The 15,064-nt window shown below is 46.7% G+C and overlaps 1 protein-coding gene across 1 annotated transcript; it reads right to left on the bottom strand.

The window, feature by feature from the left end:
- Window positions 1-6,981: 6,981 nt before the first annotated feature.
- TMEM30B (transmembrane protein 30B) lies at window positions 6,982-10,239 on the bottom strand. The gene has a single exon (XM_081145566.1). It carries the CDS (start codon window positions 9,939-9,941, stop codon window positions 8,880-8,882), a length of 1,062 nt encoding a protein of 353 aa, XP_081001692.1. The 5' UTR covers window positions 9,942-10,239; the 3' UTR covers window positions 6,982-8,879.
- Window positions 10,240-15,064: the final 4,825 nt, after the last annotated feature.

Below are 15,064 nucleotides of genomic sequence, written 5' to 3' on the forward strand. Positions count from 1 at the left end.
GATGTGCCCAGGAAAAATGTGAGGGCCTGGGAAAGAGCCCCCTCGCTCCGCTGCTGGAGTTCACCCTTGTAACAAATTCGAGGGAACGTGTTCAAAATGCGATGCATTCCCTTCCCAAGAGTCCTGCACGGAGGTTGCATGCCCTCCTGTTTTAGGTTCTGATGCGAGGCAATGAGGAGGAGGTGTGAGGCTTTGGGCCTGTAGGTTCTCTAATCCCAAAACTTGCCCCTCCCTCCTGCCACTGCCTGGGAGCTTTGCCGCCTTCACACAGTATTTGGACAAACTGGGAGCTCCGTACCCACCGGGGTTCCCGGGGGACCGACCGGCCGAGGTGCCTCTGTTCCTTTAAACTTTCAATTAAAATGGAGTGCTTTGGGCAGCAGTCCATCTAATGTCGTTTTTATTAGTCAATTTAAAGAAAATGCTAAAATAAAAACTCCTCCCAGGTCCTTCACGAGGTGACAAATGCTTCAGAATGACTTACTCTAACCTTGTGCATTACTTGAGTCTATAGAAGGCACTGGAAACACCACCGAAAGGAACAGAATCTACAGCTTCGGGGGGGGGGGGATTAAATAAATAAATTTACATACATAAATAAATTTAAATAAATAAATAAAATAGAAAAAATGAAGCCGTCATGGAAGTGTAGTTGGTCTTAGAACCCGGGCCGCAGCTTTTCCTGAGAAGAGGGTGCAGTGCCCAGCTGTTATTATTATTTTCAGGACTATGCTGGACACGATTTCAGGAGTAACAGCAAATGGACACCAGAGTATCCGCCTTCCAGTTTAAGCAGCAGGCTGTTACCAGTACCTTCTGTGACCTCTGTGCCCTGTCCTGCTTCCTTTCATTTGCCTCCGTCTCACTGAGAGGTAACCACTCTCCGGAACTGTAATCATTTCTGAGCTTTCCTTCTTAGTGTGGTTCCCTGCTAGTCTGTCCCCTGGGTCCAGCTGTCTGTCCCTGTTCTAAAATCACCTGGCCTAACTGGCTGAAGCTGTTCAGTACGTCTGCATTTCCAGTGGGTCAGACGAGGTTCCCTGGTACCCCACTCTCCCCAACCCCTGTTCTTCTTTTTGAGGGGTGTCTTGTCTATTCTCATTTCTAAGTAAGATTAATCTTAATATTTATAGAGGATGTGAAGTCGAGCGCCTTCATGTGGCCTCTCACCCTGGTGAGCTGGTTTGAATTGTGGCTCTCAGTTACCATCTGTGCTGCGTGAGGCTGGTTACTTCACCTCTCTGAGCATCAGCTTCCTCAACCTGACATATGGGTATAATAGTAGCTGTTCCGCAGGATCTTGGTAAGGATGACAGTGTGATAACATAGGGCCTAGGACATTGGCTGGAAAGCGTCTCTATTGACTTTCAATAGCAGGGAGCTTTTGCAGGCACACTGACCTCGGCTGCAATCCCCGGCGGCTGTCTCTTACCAAATGTGTCACCTTGGACCAGTTTCTTTATTTTTCCAGGCCTCTGTTTCTACATTTTCAAAATAGGGATGATACTAGGGTTGGAAAAATTAAATGAGAAAACCAATTTTAAAAGTTTTAACCAGAGTTAATTTTAAAAGTAAATTGCACCTTAATGCTAAAAACTATCTCCTCACTTCGGAGTATCTACAGAAGCACTTGCCTGGGAGTCACTGGCAGAGAGCGCTGGTTGTCAGGAGAAGTTTGCAAAACCACCTCTTATGTTCTTGCAGCTTTTCTTTGCTTTCATCTTGTTGAGGGGCAGGTATTTCGGGAGAGAAACCATTCCTGACTCAAGGCCAGACCCTCCTCCCTAGGCCCTTTCTCTGGTGCCACGGCCTGCTTTGCTCGCTTAGGGCTGACCATGCAAAGCTGCTGCTTAACTTGTTTTCCAGAATCAGAGGAAAGTTTAACATAACAAAATTTTATAGCTCCTGCCCAGGAACATATATTACTTTTAAAAAATAAAAATACCTTTCCCTTATCATGCATTATTCTTTTACATGTACAGTTTTCCTGACGTATTGGAGTAATAGTCCACAGTTTGCTATGACTTGGAGGTTTATGGCCCTTCTGTGGCAGATCAGACTAAACATAATTTATTCATAGCTACTTTGTGCTCAGGGAAATAAACCCCTAAACTTAAATAACTACAGTGTGACCTCTGTTAAATATTATTTATGGTTCTAAAACTACTACTATGTAGATATCAAGATGTGCCAAATGTTATGAACCAAACACCAGTCGGCAAATGGGACGAGTATTCCATTTATTTTTGCCTTCCTTTCTGGATATTTCTCTGCAAATGTTATTTTCATTTAAGTGGATTCTGGGGTAATTACCTGGCAGAGGGAAGCAGTGTTCATTTACATTTTATTATAGAACACTACAGTGAGTAAAAATTCTCCTTTACTGAGAAGCACCACAAAAATGTAAACATTCCATTAACTCACTGCAGTTCAATAGGAAAGACATTGATTACCTTTGGGTATTAAGTAACTGTTACCATTATCAATGGATTAATGTAACCCAACTGCTATTTATTTCTGCAAATTAGTTTATGGAGGAAAACCTGGTTGCACATTGAAGTTCTCCAAATGGGAACTTTAAGCTCAGCGTTTCCATGCTGTTAAAAACATTTGTGGCCCTGGCTGGTTTGACTCGATGGTTAGAGCATCAGCACACAGACTAAAAGGTCCTGGGTTCAATTCCCTGTCAAGGGCATGTACCTTGGTTGCGGGTTCGCTCCCACACGTGCGGGAGGCAACGAGTTGATGGCTCTCTCACATCTATGTTTCTCTCTCTCTCTCTCTCCCTTGAACCTCCAACTCTCTCTCTAAAAGACTGATGGAAAAAATATCCTCTGGTGAGGATTTCAATAAATAAATAAATGAATATTTGTGCATGCCCAGCACGCCTTACTGTAAGATTTTGAAATGTTTAGCGTGTCATTTCCACATCTTGTTTGCCTTCTCAATTATTTCCTATTCATCCAACTATATTGTAAGAAATAATATGTTCAGTGGTAGTAAAGTAATGGAATTGTTGGTTTCCTAATAATTATTCAACAAATGTTTGAGGACCCACTATATGCTGGTCACTCAGCTTGGCACTGGCAATAATAAAGGTGCCTTCAAAGAACTAACAGTCCAGACAGATGAGCAAAAAGCAGTTTCCAGGCAGCGTAGTAAGTGCTGTGAGAGAGGAATGGGATACACACAAAGGGAAGGCAGACTGGGGACAGGTTGTGGAGGAGGCCAGGAGGGCTGGCAGAGGACAGAGGACACAGGACACAGACACTGAGCGTAGTCTTGAGGATGGATGGGGAGATCTGGGTGGTCAGGTGGGTGAGCAAGACCAGCACAGGCAAAGACCTAAGGGGATGTTGGGTTCAGGCCTCTTCAAATCATTCAATATGGCTGGAATTGGGGGGGGTCTTGGAGGAAACGGAGATGAAGACTTAAAACAAGGCTCACCATGAAGGTCTTGTAGGCTCTTCTAAGAAATTTAGACTTCCTCCTATAAGCTGTGCATGGACGTGAGAGATTTTAAGTTGAGGGCAACCTAATGAGAGCTATGTTTCGGTAGCTCATTGTGGCTGGGGTGTGGAGAATGAACTGGAGCCCAATTAGGAGGCTCCTCCAACTTCCAGATGAGAAATGACAAAGCCCCGGGCCAGAGCAGTGACAAAGAGAAAGCCGAAGGAAACTGCATTCGGGATATAGAATCACATCCAGTTTGGACTTGGCACGAAACGCGGGGGGAGGGAGGGAGGGAGGCCAGGCTTCTGGCCCGGGTGCCTGAGGGGAACACGGAGGCCGTTCCTGGAAGACGGGGGCTGGGGGAGGCAGCGAGTTTCCTGCTGACCGCACGGAGCTCATGCTGCCTGCAGGAAACCTAGAGTGTTGCGGAGGCTGCTGGAAATGTGAGTTTGGAGAGAAGTTAGGGTGGAGATAGACGGTCTACCATTTACATGTGCAGTGTTTTTACAGATTTGTGGAAGTGAACAGGTAAAACTGGAGAAATATCACAGATCAGTTTCTTTCTTCCTTTTTTGTCTTTGCAAACTGTGTTGATATAACAGATAATTCTTAACCACCAAAGCCCTGCAGGAAAAGAATAAAAAGTATCTTACATTCCATCACTTCCTAGGAACAGGAAGTGTTGTCTTTCCCATGTTGGACTCATCAACAAAAATGGGAAATGTCTTTTACTTATTAAAATCCTACGAGGAATCAATCATGTCTTTCATTGGAAATACTCAGGCGGTCCATTTAAATTACTAGCGTTGCCACACCCAGAAGTTATGTTCTTGTTTAAAACACTACTTACTTCTAGAGAATTCTGACCCAAACTGAGGAACATAGAAAGGAATATACTTCTACTCCATCAGTCTCGATGACTTTCTAAAAGCTCATGTGTTTTGATGGGTAAGATTAATGAGACCACATGGTGTTAAGCACCTTGGACTTTCAGAACAAAGGCCTTTTAGAAGAACAAAGTATCATTATTAATGACATATCATTTACAGTTTTCATCAGCAATGTAAGGTTTCAGCCACTTTAATGGGAACTTTCATGCTCAATGCGGAGGGCAAGGCTATTAACGAAGGTTCTTGACAGTAATACCTTTGCTTCTAAGGAAAAAGATAAATCACACTCAGATTGATCAAAAAGACAAGCTGAGGGGTTCAGAAGGAGGTGAGCCACCATGGGCTTACTGGATTCCTCAAAGGCCTTGTCATCAATGCGTCCACTGGTGAGCTCTGCTCTCTGCCGTGGGCTCCCTTCACTGCCTGCCCACCCGCCTTCTGGACACCTTGCTGGCCCAGAAAAATGCCTCATGCTCCTTTCCCTTTTATTTCTCCTCTCCTAGCTTTCTACACTCCCAGTCTATTTTGGGTTTCATCGCCATAGGACTTTTTTGTTCTTTGGTGACCTGCTCAGCCACATACATGAAATAAATAAATTCTAGTGTGGGGGAGGAACAAGCTTTCCTCTACCCTTAAGGTTCTTTTGGCTGGTCTCATAATCAAATAGACATGTGGAAGATTAGAAAAATAACCAAATTGAACACATACATTTGTAGGGGAATCCCGCACACCTGAGAGAGTCATAGACCCCACATGCACGAGAGGGTCAGAGACAGAAAGGGGACAGATGTATAAGACGTCCTGAGCTCGGGGTGAGGCGAGGTGCCTGGGGGCTTCAGAGAGTCATTGCAGGTTGGTAAGAGCAGGCTTAGTAAATAGAAGTTTGCTCCGCCCTGTAGATAGGTCAAAAGAGGCCATCTCTGATCATTTCTTGTTTTTATTTTTATTTATTTTTTGTTAATTTTTATTGACTTTATGGTGTGACATTGGTTAATCAAATTATATAGGTTTCAGGTGTACATTTCTATAATACATCATCTATAACTGTATTGTGTGTTCACCACCCAAAATCAAGTCTCCTTCCGTCACCATTTATACTCCCTTTACTATCTTCTACCTCCTCCCACCCCACTTTCTCTCTGGTAATCTCATTATGGGCAAGGCCCCTAATTCAAGTTCTTTTAGATAGTTGAAAAGCTTCTTTTGAGCCAGAGGCTAAAGTTGTCTTTAGCTCAAAACAATCTGCGTACAACAGAGGCACATCTTGGGGTGACTTGTTCTGAACCCCCATACTGGCTTACTGCAGTGACCTAATTTGCACAATGCCACTAATGGTGGGACTTGTAACACAGGTACCAAAACAGTGGGGAAGTATTTTTTTTTTCCTGAATACACATTTTTAGTCTTATTAAGGCAATTATGGCAGGTGGCTGTATATAGTCAATGCTGTTAACATTGTTGCCAATTCTTTACACAAGGTGCTGCTCTCATGTAGGATCTCCTTAGGATCTCAATGTGTTTCAGTCACATTCACTAGGGCCTTCTTAATGACACTTTAAAGACTACTCTGTTTTGGTTGCAGGGAAATTAAGAAAAATTCTCCTGAGGGGGGAATTAAAGTTAAATTTTTTAAAAAAAATTTGTTATCTAAAATCAGTCAGCTATGTTTTAGCTAAAGAAAAAAAAAATCTGGAATGCAAAGAAATGCCTGATAAAAATAAAGAAGGAGTTTACTATTATTACCAGAACTGATGACTTATATCCAAGGGCATGTAAGGAATTGATGACATTGCAGCTCTAGCAATAACTCTTTGAGAATTTATGATTGTTGAGAGTGCCAATGACAAGAAGAGAGCAATGGATTAAAGTGAAGCAGAAGTGCTGTGGTTATATATTGTGAAGTAATATTTGTTACTAAAGGAACTCCCAGACTATTATTCTGCCTCTGATTTTTAACAGTTGCATAGTAAGCAAACTGTTTAATTGACTTGATTCTAGAGATACCTGGAAAAATCTTTCTTATTTTATTCCCTTTTGGGAGCTCCCACTGGCCACATTAGCTTCTCTTTTGTGTTTTATTTTATCAAGATATATCAAAGCACATTTCCAGTCCAACTGTTGAGCTTCACTCTTTTCTTTCTCACCCCAGAAGACAGATTAAGGTAGGATGCATTTACTGGACAACAGAATTCAAGCCCAGCTAGAATCCTGAGATAGCAAACAAAATGCTAACAGCACAGGAAAATGTTTCACATTTTTGTTTTTAAGGCTTCCGAGGCATTGTACAAAATACCTGACAAATAATTGCAATTCAGAACTTGAGTGAATGCAGAAATGAAGAAGACTGCTACAGTCACATTCATTAATTTTAATACTAAATCTATTTTTTAAATTGACCACCTAATTCAAACAATAGTTGAAGGTCACCTAACTCATACTAGATGTTGATGCTGAGATGAGTTGAAATTGCTTTAGGAAGTCAGCACTGAATGACTGAGTTCACTCTGAGCCCCATTCTCAAAGACGATTTTCTTGCTGCAGTATTAAGCCTGCTAATAATAAGTGAGCAGAGAGGTTGGTACTGTTTGTGCCTTTAAGATCATAGTTCGAAAGCATTTAACAAATGCGATAACAAAGGTAAAACAAACATAACCTTTATTCTCTTTCAAAAACCCAGAGATAGGGCCTGGAATCTTACTCATTGCTTTAATTGGATACCTTACATTTTGCAGTCTCACTTAAAACTTTATAGCAATAGACTGGATACTGTACAAATGACAGCAAAAAACATGATTGTTCTCAACTACATAGTAAAACAATGTAACAAGTTCTCTTATCCGGCATAAAGAAGGGCTAGGCTAGTGATCTGCTGAATCAAACATTCATAATAAATAAAAATTACTCTCTATAATGATCATAGTTTCATAGTCTAAAATCACAAAGTGCAATCTGACAATAAAATTGTGTCATCTTCAGGCATTCAGAAGCCAACACACTGGAATTGCTAAAACATTTTTTAGTTTATGCAAGTAGTGGAACAGACACCACAGTACCAAAGATCTGACCAGATGGCATGAACATTCATGCTGTCCACCAATTATTAATTTTTAAAGAACTAGAGTAAAAGAAAATTAATGTAAGATACTCATTACAATTCAGAATTTCTTTGACTGCTTAAAAGGAAAATACTTCAAGGTCTTGCACTGCCTCACGGGCCTGAGCAAAGACGGTAGTAACTGGAAAGTAGCTGTGTAGAGAGCAGGTACTGGAGAAATCTGTTGGCCACATGACCATATAACTTGTTTGCTTTCAGCAAGTGAACTGGTTAAGATGATATCATTTGGTGTTTTAAAGTTTTAAAACTTGTGTTTTTTTTGTTTTGTTTTTTTTAAAATTCTATTGCTTCTTAGAATAACTTTGTATATATTAGGATAATTTTAGAGTAGTTAGAGTTTAACATTATCTCAAATGTTCAAATAATTCTTAAGATTCTATTTTATGTATAAGACTATATTCCTTAGCATTCATTTAGACATATTACTAGGAACCAACAAACTTCATCTGAGAGCACAGATTTAAAAGTTTTTGTTTTGTGTTTTAGCCCTTTCTCTTTAAGCATAAAAATAATCCAGATGACACAGAGGACGGAGCTGGGACTCAGGAGACACAGATAAGATTCAGGAAGATCCCTTTCCCTCTAAGATCCCTTCCAGCTATCTGATTCTAAGATGAAAACATTGCCTTCTGTGTAAGGAGTGCTAGACCAAACCTGCAGCACTGATTGGGACTGACCCTGGGAATAAAGGACTACCTGAAAAACCAGACTCGGGTCACTGCTTCAGGCCCAGCCTCAGACACAAGAGGAAACTGGGAAACAATTAGTAATCTACTTGTTTCCTGGCTCAGGACAGTGATTCCCCAGTTTAAGGGGATGCAGGAGGGATTTCCAGACAGGCTTGTTAAAATGCAGCTTCAAGGGTCTCTCCCCAGCCTTACTGTATCAGAACCTCTGGGGATGGTGCCTCCTAATCTACCCACATTTTAAACAAACATGGCCTCTCCCACCCCGCCATACCTCAGCAAGTTATTTGTGGGCTTCACTCTCTATCCCACCCCCTAGGCCAGCCAAAAGAAAAAATAAAAGAAACAAGAAAACCACTGTAGCAGTGGTAAATGCTCCGGAATCGGAGTGGGGAGCCAACGAGTAGCTGCCTGATCTTGAGTGAGTTGTTCAACAGCTCTAGGTCTCTCCATTAAATGGATGGAAAGGAGTCTCCACGGTCCCTCTGTTCTCAAATGCTGTGGAACCTGAAGAAGCCAACCGGTCAGTCGTGAAGGAGATGGGGGGATTTTTCAAGGCTGTCACCCTCGGTAGCCCCAACATCCCAGCAAGAGTCTGGGGCATAATTACTCTCTGGTCCCCTCATCCAGAGGGGAGGCTAGGATGGCACTGGGTGCGGGGCGAAGGGGGGAGGCCAGGAGGAGCTTGCAGGAGAGTTTTGACAAGCAGCAGGACGGAGGCTTCGAAGGCAGGAGTCACTCCTGGTCGTCGGCCTCGTCGCTCTGGTCCTGGTAGCGAATGTAGACGACCAGCATGACAAAGCCCGTGAGGATGCAGAGGGACCCGACGACCAGGTAGGCGATGCCCAGGAAGGGGTTCTTGCCTCCCATCCACGAGATGCTGCTCAGGATGATGCGCTTGTGGCCGCCGAAGGCGCGCACGGGGTAGTTGTAGGTGATGTTGAGGCGGTAGGCGCCGCGCGGCAGCCCCGCCGAGTAGTTGCCCTGGCGGATGCGCGCGTACAGCTTGCGGAACCAGGGCAGCGCGGCCGTGCGCATCCACACCACGAAGTCCTGGTTGACGAAGCCGGTGTTGTTGGGGTCGGGGCTGAGCAAGTAGACGGGCCGGGGCCAGTTGGGCGGGCGCGCGGTGCCCTGGAAGGCCAGCGCCAGGCTGCCGTTCACCAGCGGCGGGTTGTGGAACTTGACGTGGTAGTCGGTCCACCAGGCGATGCCCGTGCGGTCGAGCGGCACCTCGACGTAGGGCCCGCCGGGCAGGCGCTGGTGCCACAGCGAGAAGGTGTCGTTGAAGAGGCTGTTGGCGATGGCGCCGCAGGGCGCGATGGGCAGGCCGGCGGGGCTGCGCTGGTACGGGGCGCACTCGTTGGCCGGGTGGCGCAGCGCGCTCGGCAGCCCGCTCAGCTGCGCGTCGTCGCGGGACACGCCGTAGCGCCGGTTGTTCTGGTAGAAGTTGGTGAGCTCGTAGTAGAGGTACACGGGCCCCGGGAAGAGCTCGGACAGCGAGAAGTACCAGGCGCACGGGCAGCTGGGCGGCGGCGCGCGGTCCTGGTCGGCCACGCCGCACAGCGAGCAGTTGCCGGAGCCCGGGTTGCCCGTGTAGTCGTACCCGAGCTCCTTGATGCCGTTGGAGGAGTAGTAGAGGCCCAGGCCCAGGCCGATGAAGGCCAGCCCCGCGCAGAAGAAGAGCGGCAGCGTGATGCTGGCCGACAGCAGCGGCTGCCAGGCGGGGAGGCGCTGCTGCGTGAACGCGGTGTTGTCGGGCTGGTGCGCGCCCCGGGCCGTGGCGCTCCAGGTCATGGCGGCCCCGCGGCGCCGACGCAGCGCGACCGAGGGCGGCTCAGGTGGGGCCCGGCCGCGCCGCCTCCCCCTCTGCGCCGGGCGATCCCGGGCGCTGGTCCCGGGCGCTCCTCCCGGGTCGGCTGTCCGCTGGCGCAGGTGAGCTCAGGCCCCGGCCCCGCCTCGGGCCCCCCGCGCGGGTGAGGCTAAGTTCCAGGTTCTCGGTCCGTCCAGACCCCACAGGTCCGCCTCGGCCCAGGGGATCCCGGCCGGCTCCGCCCCTGCTGGCGACCGGACTGCGCCCCGCTTCCGGAGGCGAGGCGGGCGGCGGGGCTGTGCTCACCTGGGCGGTGCGTCCTCACCTGGGCGGGGCTGTGCTCACCTGGGCGGTGCGTCCTCACCTGGGCGGGGCTGTGCTCACCTGGGCGGGGCTGTGCTCACCTGGGCGGTGCGTCCTCACCTGGGCGGGGCTGTACTCACCTGGGCGGGGCTGTGCTCACCTGGGCGGGGCTGTGCTCACCTGGGCGGTGCGTCCTCACCTGGGCGGGGCTGTACTCACCTGGGCGGGGCTGTGCTCACCTGGGCGGTCCGGCCTCACCTGGGCGGGGCTGTGCTCACCTGGGCGGTCCGTCCTCACCCTGGCGGGGCTGTGCTCACCTGGGCGGTTCGTCCTCACCTGGGCGGTCCGTCCTCACCTGGGCGGGGCTGTACTCACCTGGGCGGTCCGTCCTCACCCTGGCGGGGCTGTGCTCACCTGGGCGGTTCGTCCTCACCTGGGCGGTCCGTCCTCACCTGGGCGGGGCTGTGCTCACCTGGGCGGTCCGGCCTCACCTGGGCGGTCCGTCCTCACCTGGGCGGGGCTGTACTCACCTGGGCGGTCCGTCCTCACCTGGGCGGGGCTGTGCTCACCTGGGCGGGGCTGTGCTCACCTGGGCGGTCCGTCCTCACCTGGGCGGTCCGTCCTCACCCTGGCGGGGCTGTGCCCACCTGGGCGGAGCTGTGCCTACCTGGGCGGGCCCGTCCTCACCTGGCCAGCGGGGCTCGCGTTCCCTCCGGGGCGGGGCGTAGCTCCTCCTCCCGCAGGTGAGCGGCGGCCCCGGGCTGCTCTGAGTGGCTGGGGCTGCTCAGGTACCACCTTCCCTTCCGCCTGCCAAGGGCCTGGAGCGCCGGGGCCAGTCTCACCCGAAATGACGGGAGCTGCAGCCCACGGCGCGAGAGGGAGCGCACCGCGGGGCCTGGACTCTGGACCATTTCAGGTTATGAATCCTGTTTTATCTGGGGAAAAAAAGTAACTCAGGATCCTCTCTTTCAGTCAGCTTTCAGCCACAAATTGTAATGCCCAGGGGATTACACTATGGTAAATCTGAGGTTTTATTGTTTTTAGATATGTTTTTATTGATTGCAGAGAGAGGAAGGGAGAGGGAGAGAGAGACAGAATCATCAGTGATGGAGACAATCACGGACGGGCTGCTTCCTGCGAGCGCCCTGCTGGGGATGGAGCCCTGGGCTGGGCTTGTGCCCCCACCGGGATCCAACAGCCGCCTCCAGGGCCATGGGCCCACACTCAACCACTGAGCCCTACCGGCGGGCTGGTAAATCTGTTTTGAATTCTAAGACTGCAAGAGGTTTAGACCCTTTAAATATCTCTCTAGCTGGTGGAGAAACCACACGAGGAGAGCAATGCACTGGACTATATGGGATTTCTTTTCAGATTACTTGTCTGATTATTTGCAGAAGGCCCCCTCCAAGTTCCCAAAAGGCCTAGCTGCTGTCCACGGTAAGGACGTTGGGAGTGTTTGGCCTAAGGAACTGGACTACAAGGATCTGTAGGCTTTATTGTAAAGTGAACCCAAATTAGCTCTGAACATTGCTTGGGATTCTGGCTTTTGTATCTAGGTTGGTACAACACACACAGGGGGTGTCAGGCCATTTCTACTTGTGCTAAACTCTCTCTAGGTATCGAGGTGTTCCTGCCTCTCCTGCAGCTCATAAAATGCAAATAACTGAAATATTTTCTATATTACACTTCTGTAGCCAGAATAATATATTGCATTCAGGAGTCATTCAAAAACCCTTGAAATTTGAAAAGTTAAAATACTTGCTAAATTAAACAGTGGGTTTTTTGTTTTTTTGTTTTTTTTAAGCATCCTCCAAGTGTTCAGCCCTATGCTAGGCAATGAAGAGGAGACAGAAGGGAATGAGACTAAAGAAGACCCTTGACCTCAAGGCACTTGCAGTCTGATAGGGGACATATTGCTTAGGAGTAGGAAAGGATCAAAATAGCCAACAGATAGCATGTAATCAAGTACCAAATTGTACTTTACAAGAGTGGTACTAAAACTAAAAAGAAAATATTATTTTAATGAAAATTTCATTCCATCTCGTTGAATGGCATGAATGCAGTTCTGAAGCTTTAGCTGTCAGACTGCTGAGGGAGACCCAGAGGATCTGAATTCCACTTCCCTCACTTCTAATCATGCCCCAAGAGAGGAAAATGGCAACGTTGTCAATAGTTTCCTATAGTGTGCTCCAGTCTCCACTGCACCTTTCTTCAGTAAGATAAAAGAATAACTAGTTCTCTGTGTCGTTGTGGTTGAGTTCCACCCACCCCAAGCCATTGAATCATTAGTAGGCTTGACATGGAGTCTACAAAACTAGTCTCGAGGAAGGAGTTCAGTTCTCAAAACTTCATCTGGTAGATCTTAAGTCTAACAGCTGCCACACCACCACTCCCCTCAAAGAGCGCTCCCCTCCCCAGGTGGCCTGAAGTTTATTCATCCTGCTAACTAAGGTAACAGCAGAGGGTCCCCAAAGCCAAAAAAGACTGTTACGACACAGGGGATGGTCAACAGGGTGAAACACAGTGAGGGTTCAAATGAGATAAGAAATGAAAAGGAGCGTTGGGTTTGATAATCTGGGTGGAGGGATGGGAGAAGTCGTTCCGTATCAGGTGAGGGTAAGGGAAGTGGAGACAGCTAAGGTAGGACACCTCTTTTTTGAAATGTGTGGGAGGGGTGGAAAAAGGCAAGTGGTAATTGTTTAAAAGGATATGTATCCTAAATGAAAAGCTTCCTTGTAGATAGCAGACAAGTGTTTATTCTGAGGGGAAAAGGTAATCGTCCAGGCAAGGTTGAAGACCAAGGTGACATGCTCAGGGGTGGTACAGAGGTTAGAGCAGGAAGGAGGGGCCAAGTCCAGGCGAGGCAGGGTCACCTCACCTCTGAAATTGGAGGGCAGGGAGTAAGGATGGATGAAAAATGCACTGAGCTTGGCTCAAGGAAAGAAAGTTTTCATTTAAGAATTTCTTCCTTTGCAGTAAAAGGCATTGGGGAAGGGGAAGACTGCAAGAAGGGAGAGAGGGCACTGGCCAGGGACACATGAAGGGATATCCGGTGGCTTTGTCTAGGGGATTCCTGCAACCCAGGCTGTGAGATGGCAAATGATTGGCTTTGTCCAGCAGATGGGTGTTTTCAGGGCAGGTGAATTGGAAAGATAAATGTTCAAAATATTGTGGTTCTTGTGGAGGGGCTAAAATGATAGGCCTTAGTTGAATGAAAAGAAAATGAAAACTAGCTGATGGATCAAAAGAAAACATAGGAACCTGTAGACTGGCAGTCCTAATGATTTTAAAGAGCAGCTGGGACCTAGCCGGCTTGGCTCAATGGTTAGAGTATCGGCCCTCGGACTGAGAGGTCCCTGGTTGGATTCCGGCCAAGGGCCTGTACCTCGGTTGCAAGCTCGATCTCTGGCTTGGTCGGGGCATGTGTGGGAGGCAACCAATTGATGTGTCCCTCTCACATTGATGTCCCCCCCCCCTTGGAAAAAACAATGGAAAAAATATCCTGGAGGATTAAAATATAAAACATAAATAAAAATAAAATTTATTAAAAATAAAATAAAGAGCAGTTGGCATGAAAGCTAGAAGGGAAAAAGCACTGGTATGAGATGGAATGTTAAAGATTTTGGAGATGGAGCAGTGCTGAGATATGCCATGCATATGTCATATTTCCTCTACTAGCTCCTAAGTCCCCAGAAGTCAAGGACACATATACATCATTGTAGCCCTCAGAGTTCCTTGTATAATGGGAATTCTGACCTCATGTCTTTCATTTGATTATATGTGTTATCATGATGCATTGAAGGTCACTTGGATCATTTAAATTCTTCTCAGTACCAGTAAAGAAAGGAATTCATTCTAAACAATTCCTATTGCATCTCTCTATTATAAAGAGCGGGAAAAGTGAAAGAAAAAGGCTTTCCCAGCCCAGATATTCCTAAGATGACTTCATTTTTTCATTTTTACTTTATGGATTTTATCCGTGTAAATATTTAATTTTTAATTGGTTGTAATTGTGATAAAAATATAATTATCATTCTACTTGTTAAATGATCTCCTTTTAGAGTGAGATGAAGAATAAAATAAAAATTTTCTGCGTTCCTTTGTGGTTTCATAATTTTTTAATGTTTCCAAAGTTATGGCTCTACCATATTTACTTTCCTATCATTGGGCAAGTGGATTATTTCCAGTTTTGCAGTATTCCAAAGACTATCTTTTTGCATGTACCCTTTTATATTATAGTTGACCCTTGAGCAACACAGGGGTTAAGGGTGCTGACCCTCTGTGCATATTACTTTTGATAGGCCTTCATTGAATGACAGAAACTTAACCACTAATATTTACTGTTGACTGGAAACCTTACTGTAAAAAAATTATTGATTGATTTGAGAGAGAGAGGAAGGGGGAGAGACCAAGGGGCAGGGTGGAGAGAAACATCCATTTATTTATCCATTCATTGTTCCATTTATTTATCCATTCATTGGTTGATTCTTGTGTGTGCCCTGACCAGGGATGGAACCCAGAACCTTGGCGTGTCAGGTTGATGCTCTAACCAACTGAACCACCCAGCCAGGGCCAGACGTTGATTAACACGCATTTTGTATGTTATGTGTATTATATACTATATTCTTACAATAAAGTAAGCTAGAAAAAAGACAGTGTTATTAAGAAAATCATAAGGAAGAGGAAAACACATTTACAGTACTGTATTTATTGACAGCATAAGTGGAGGTCATCTGTTTACAAGATGTATCATCTGTCAGTACCTACACCAATATTGTCTTATATGATACAAAACACTGTAGAT

The sequence above is a fragment of the Miniopterus schreibersii genome, assembly GCF_964146895.1.
Source record: "Miniopterus schreibersii genome assembly, chromosome: 1".
In the NCBI taxonomy this organism is placed as follows: Eukaryota; Metazoa; Chordata; class Mammalia; order Chiroptera; family Miniopteridae; genus Miniopterus; species Miniopterus schreibersii.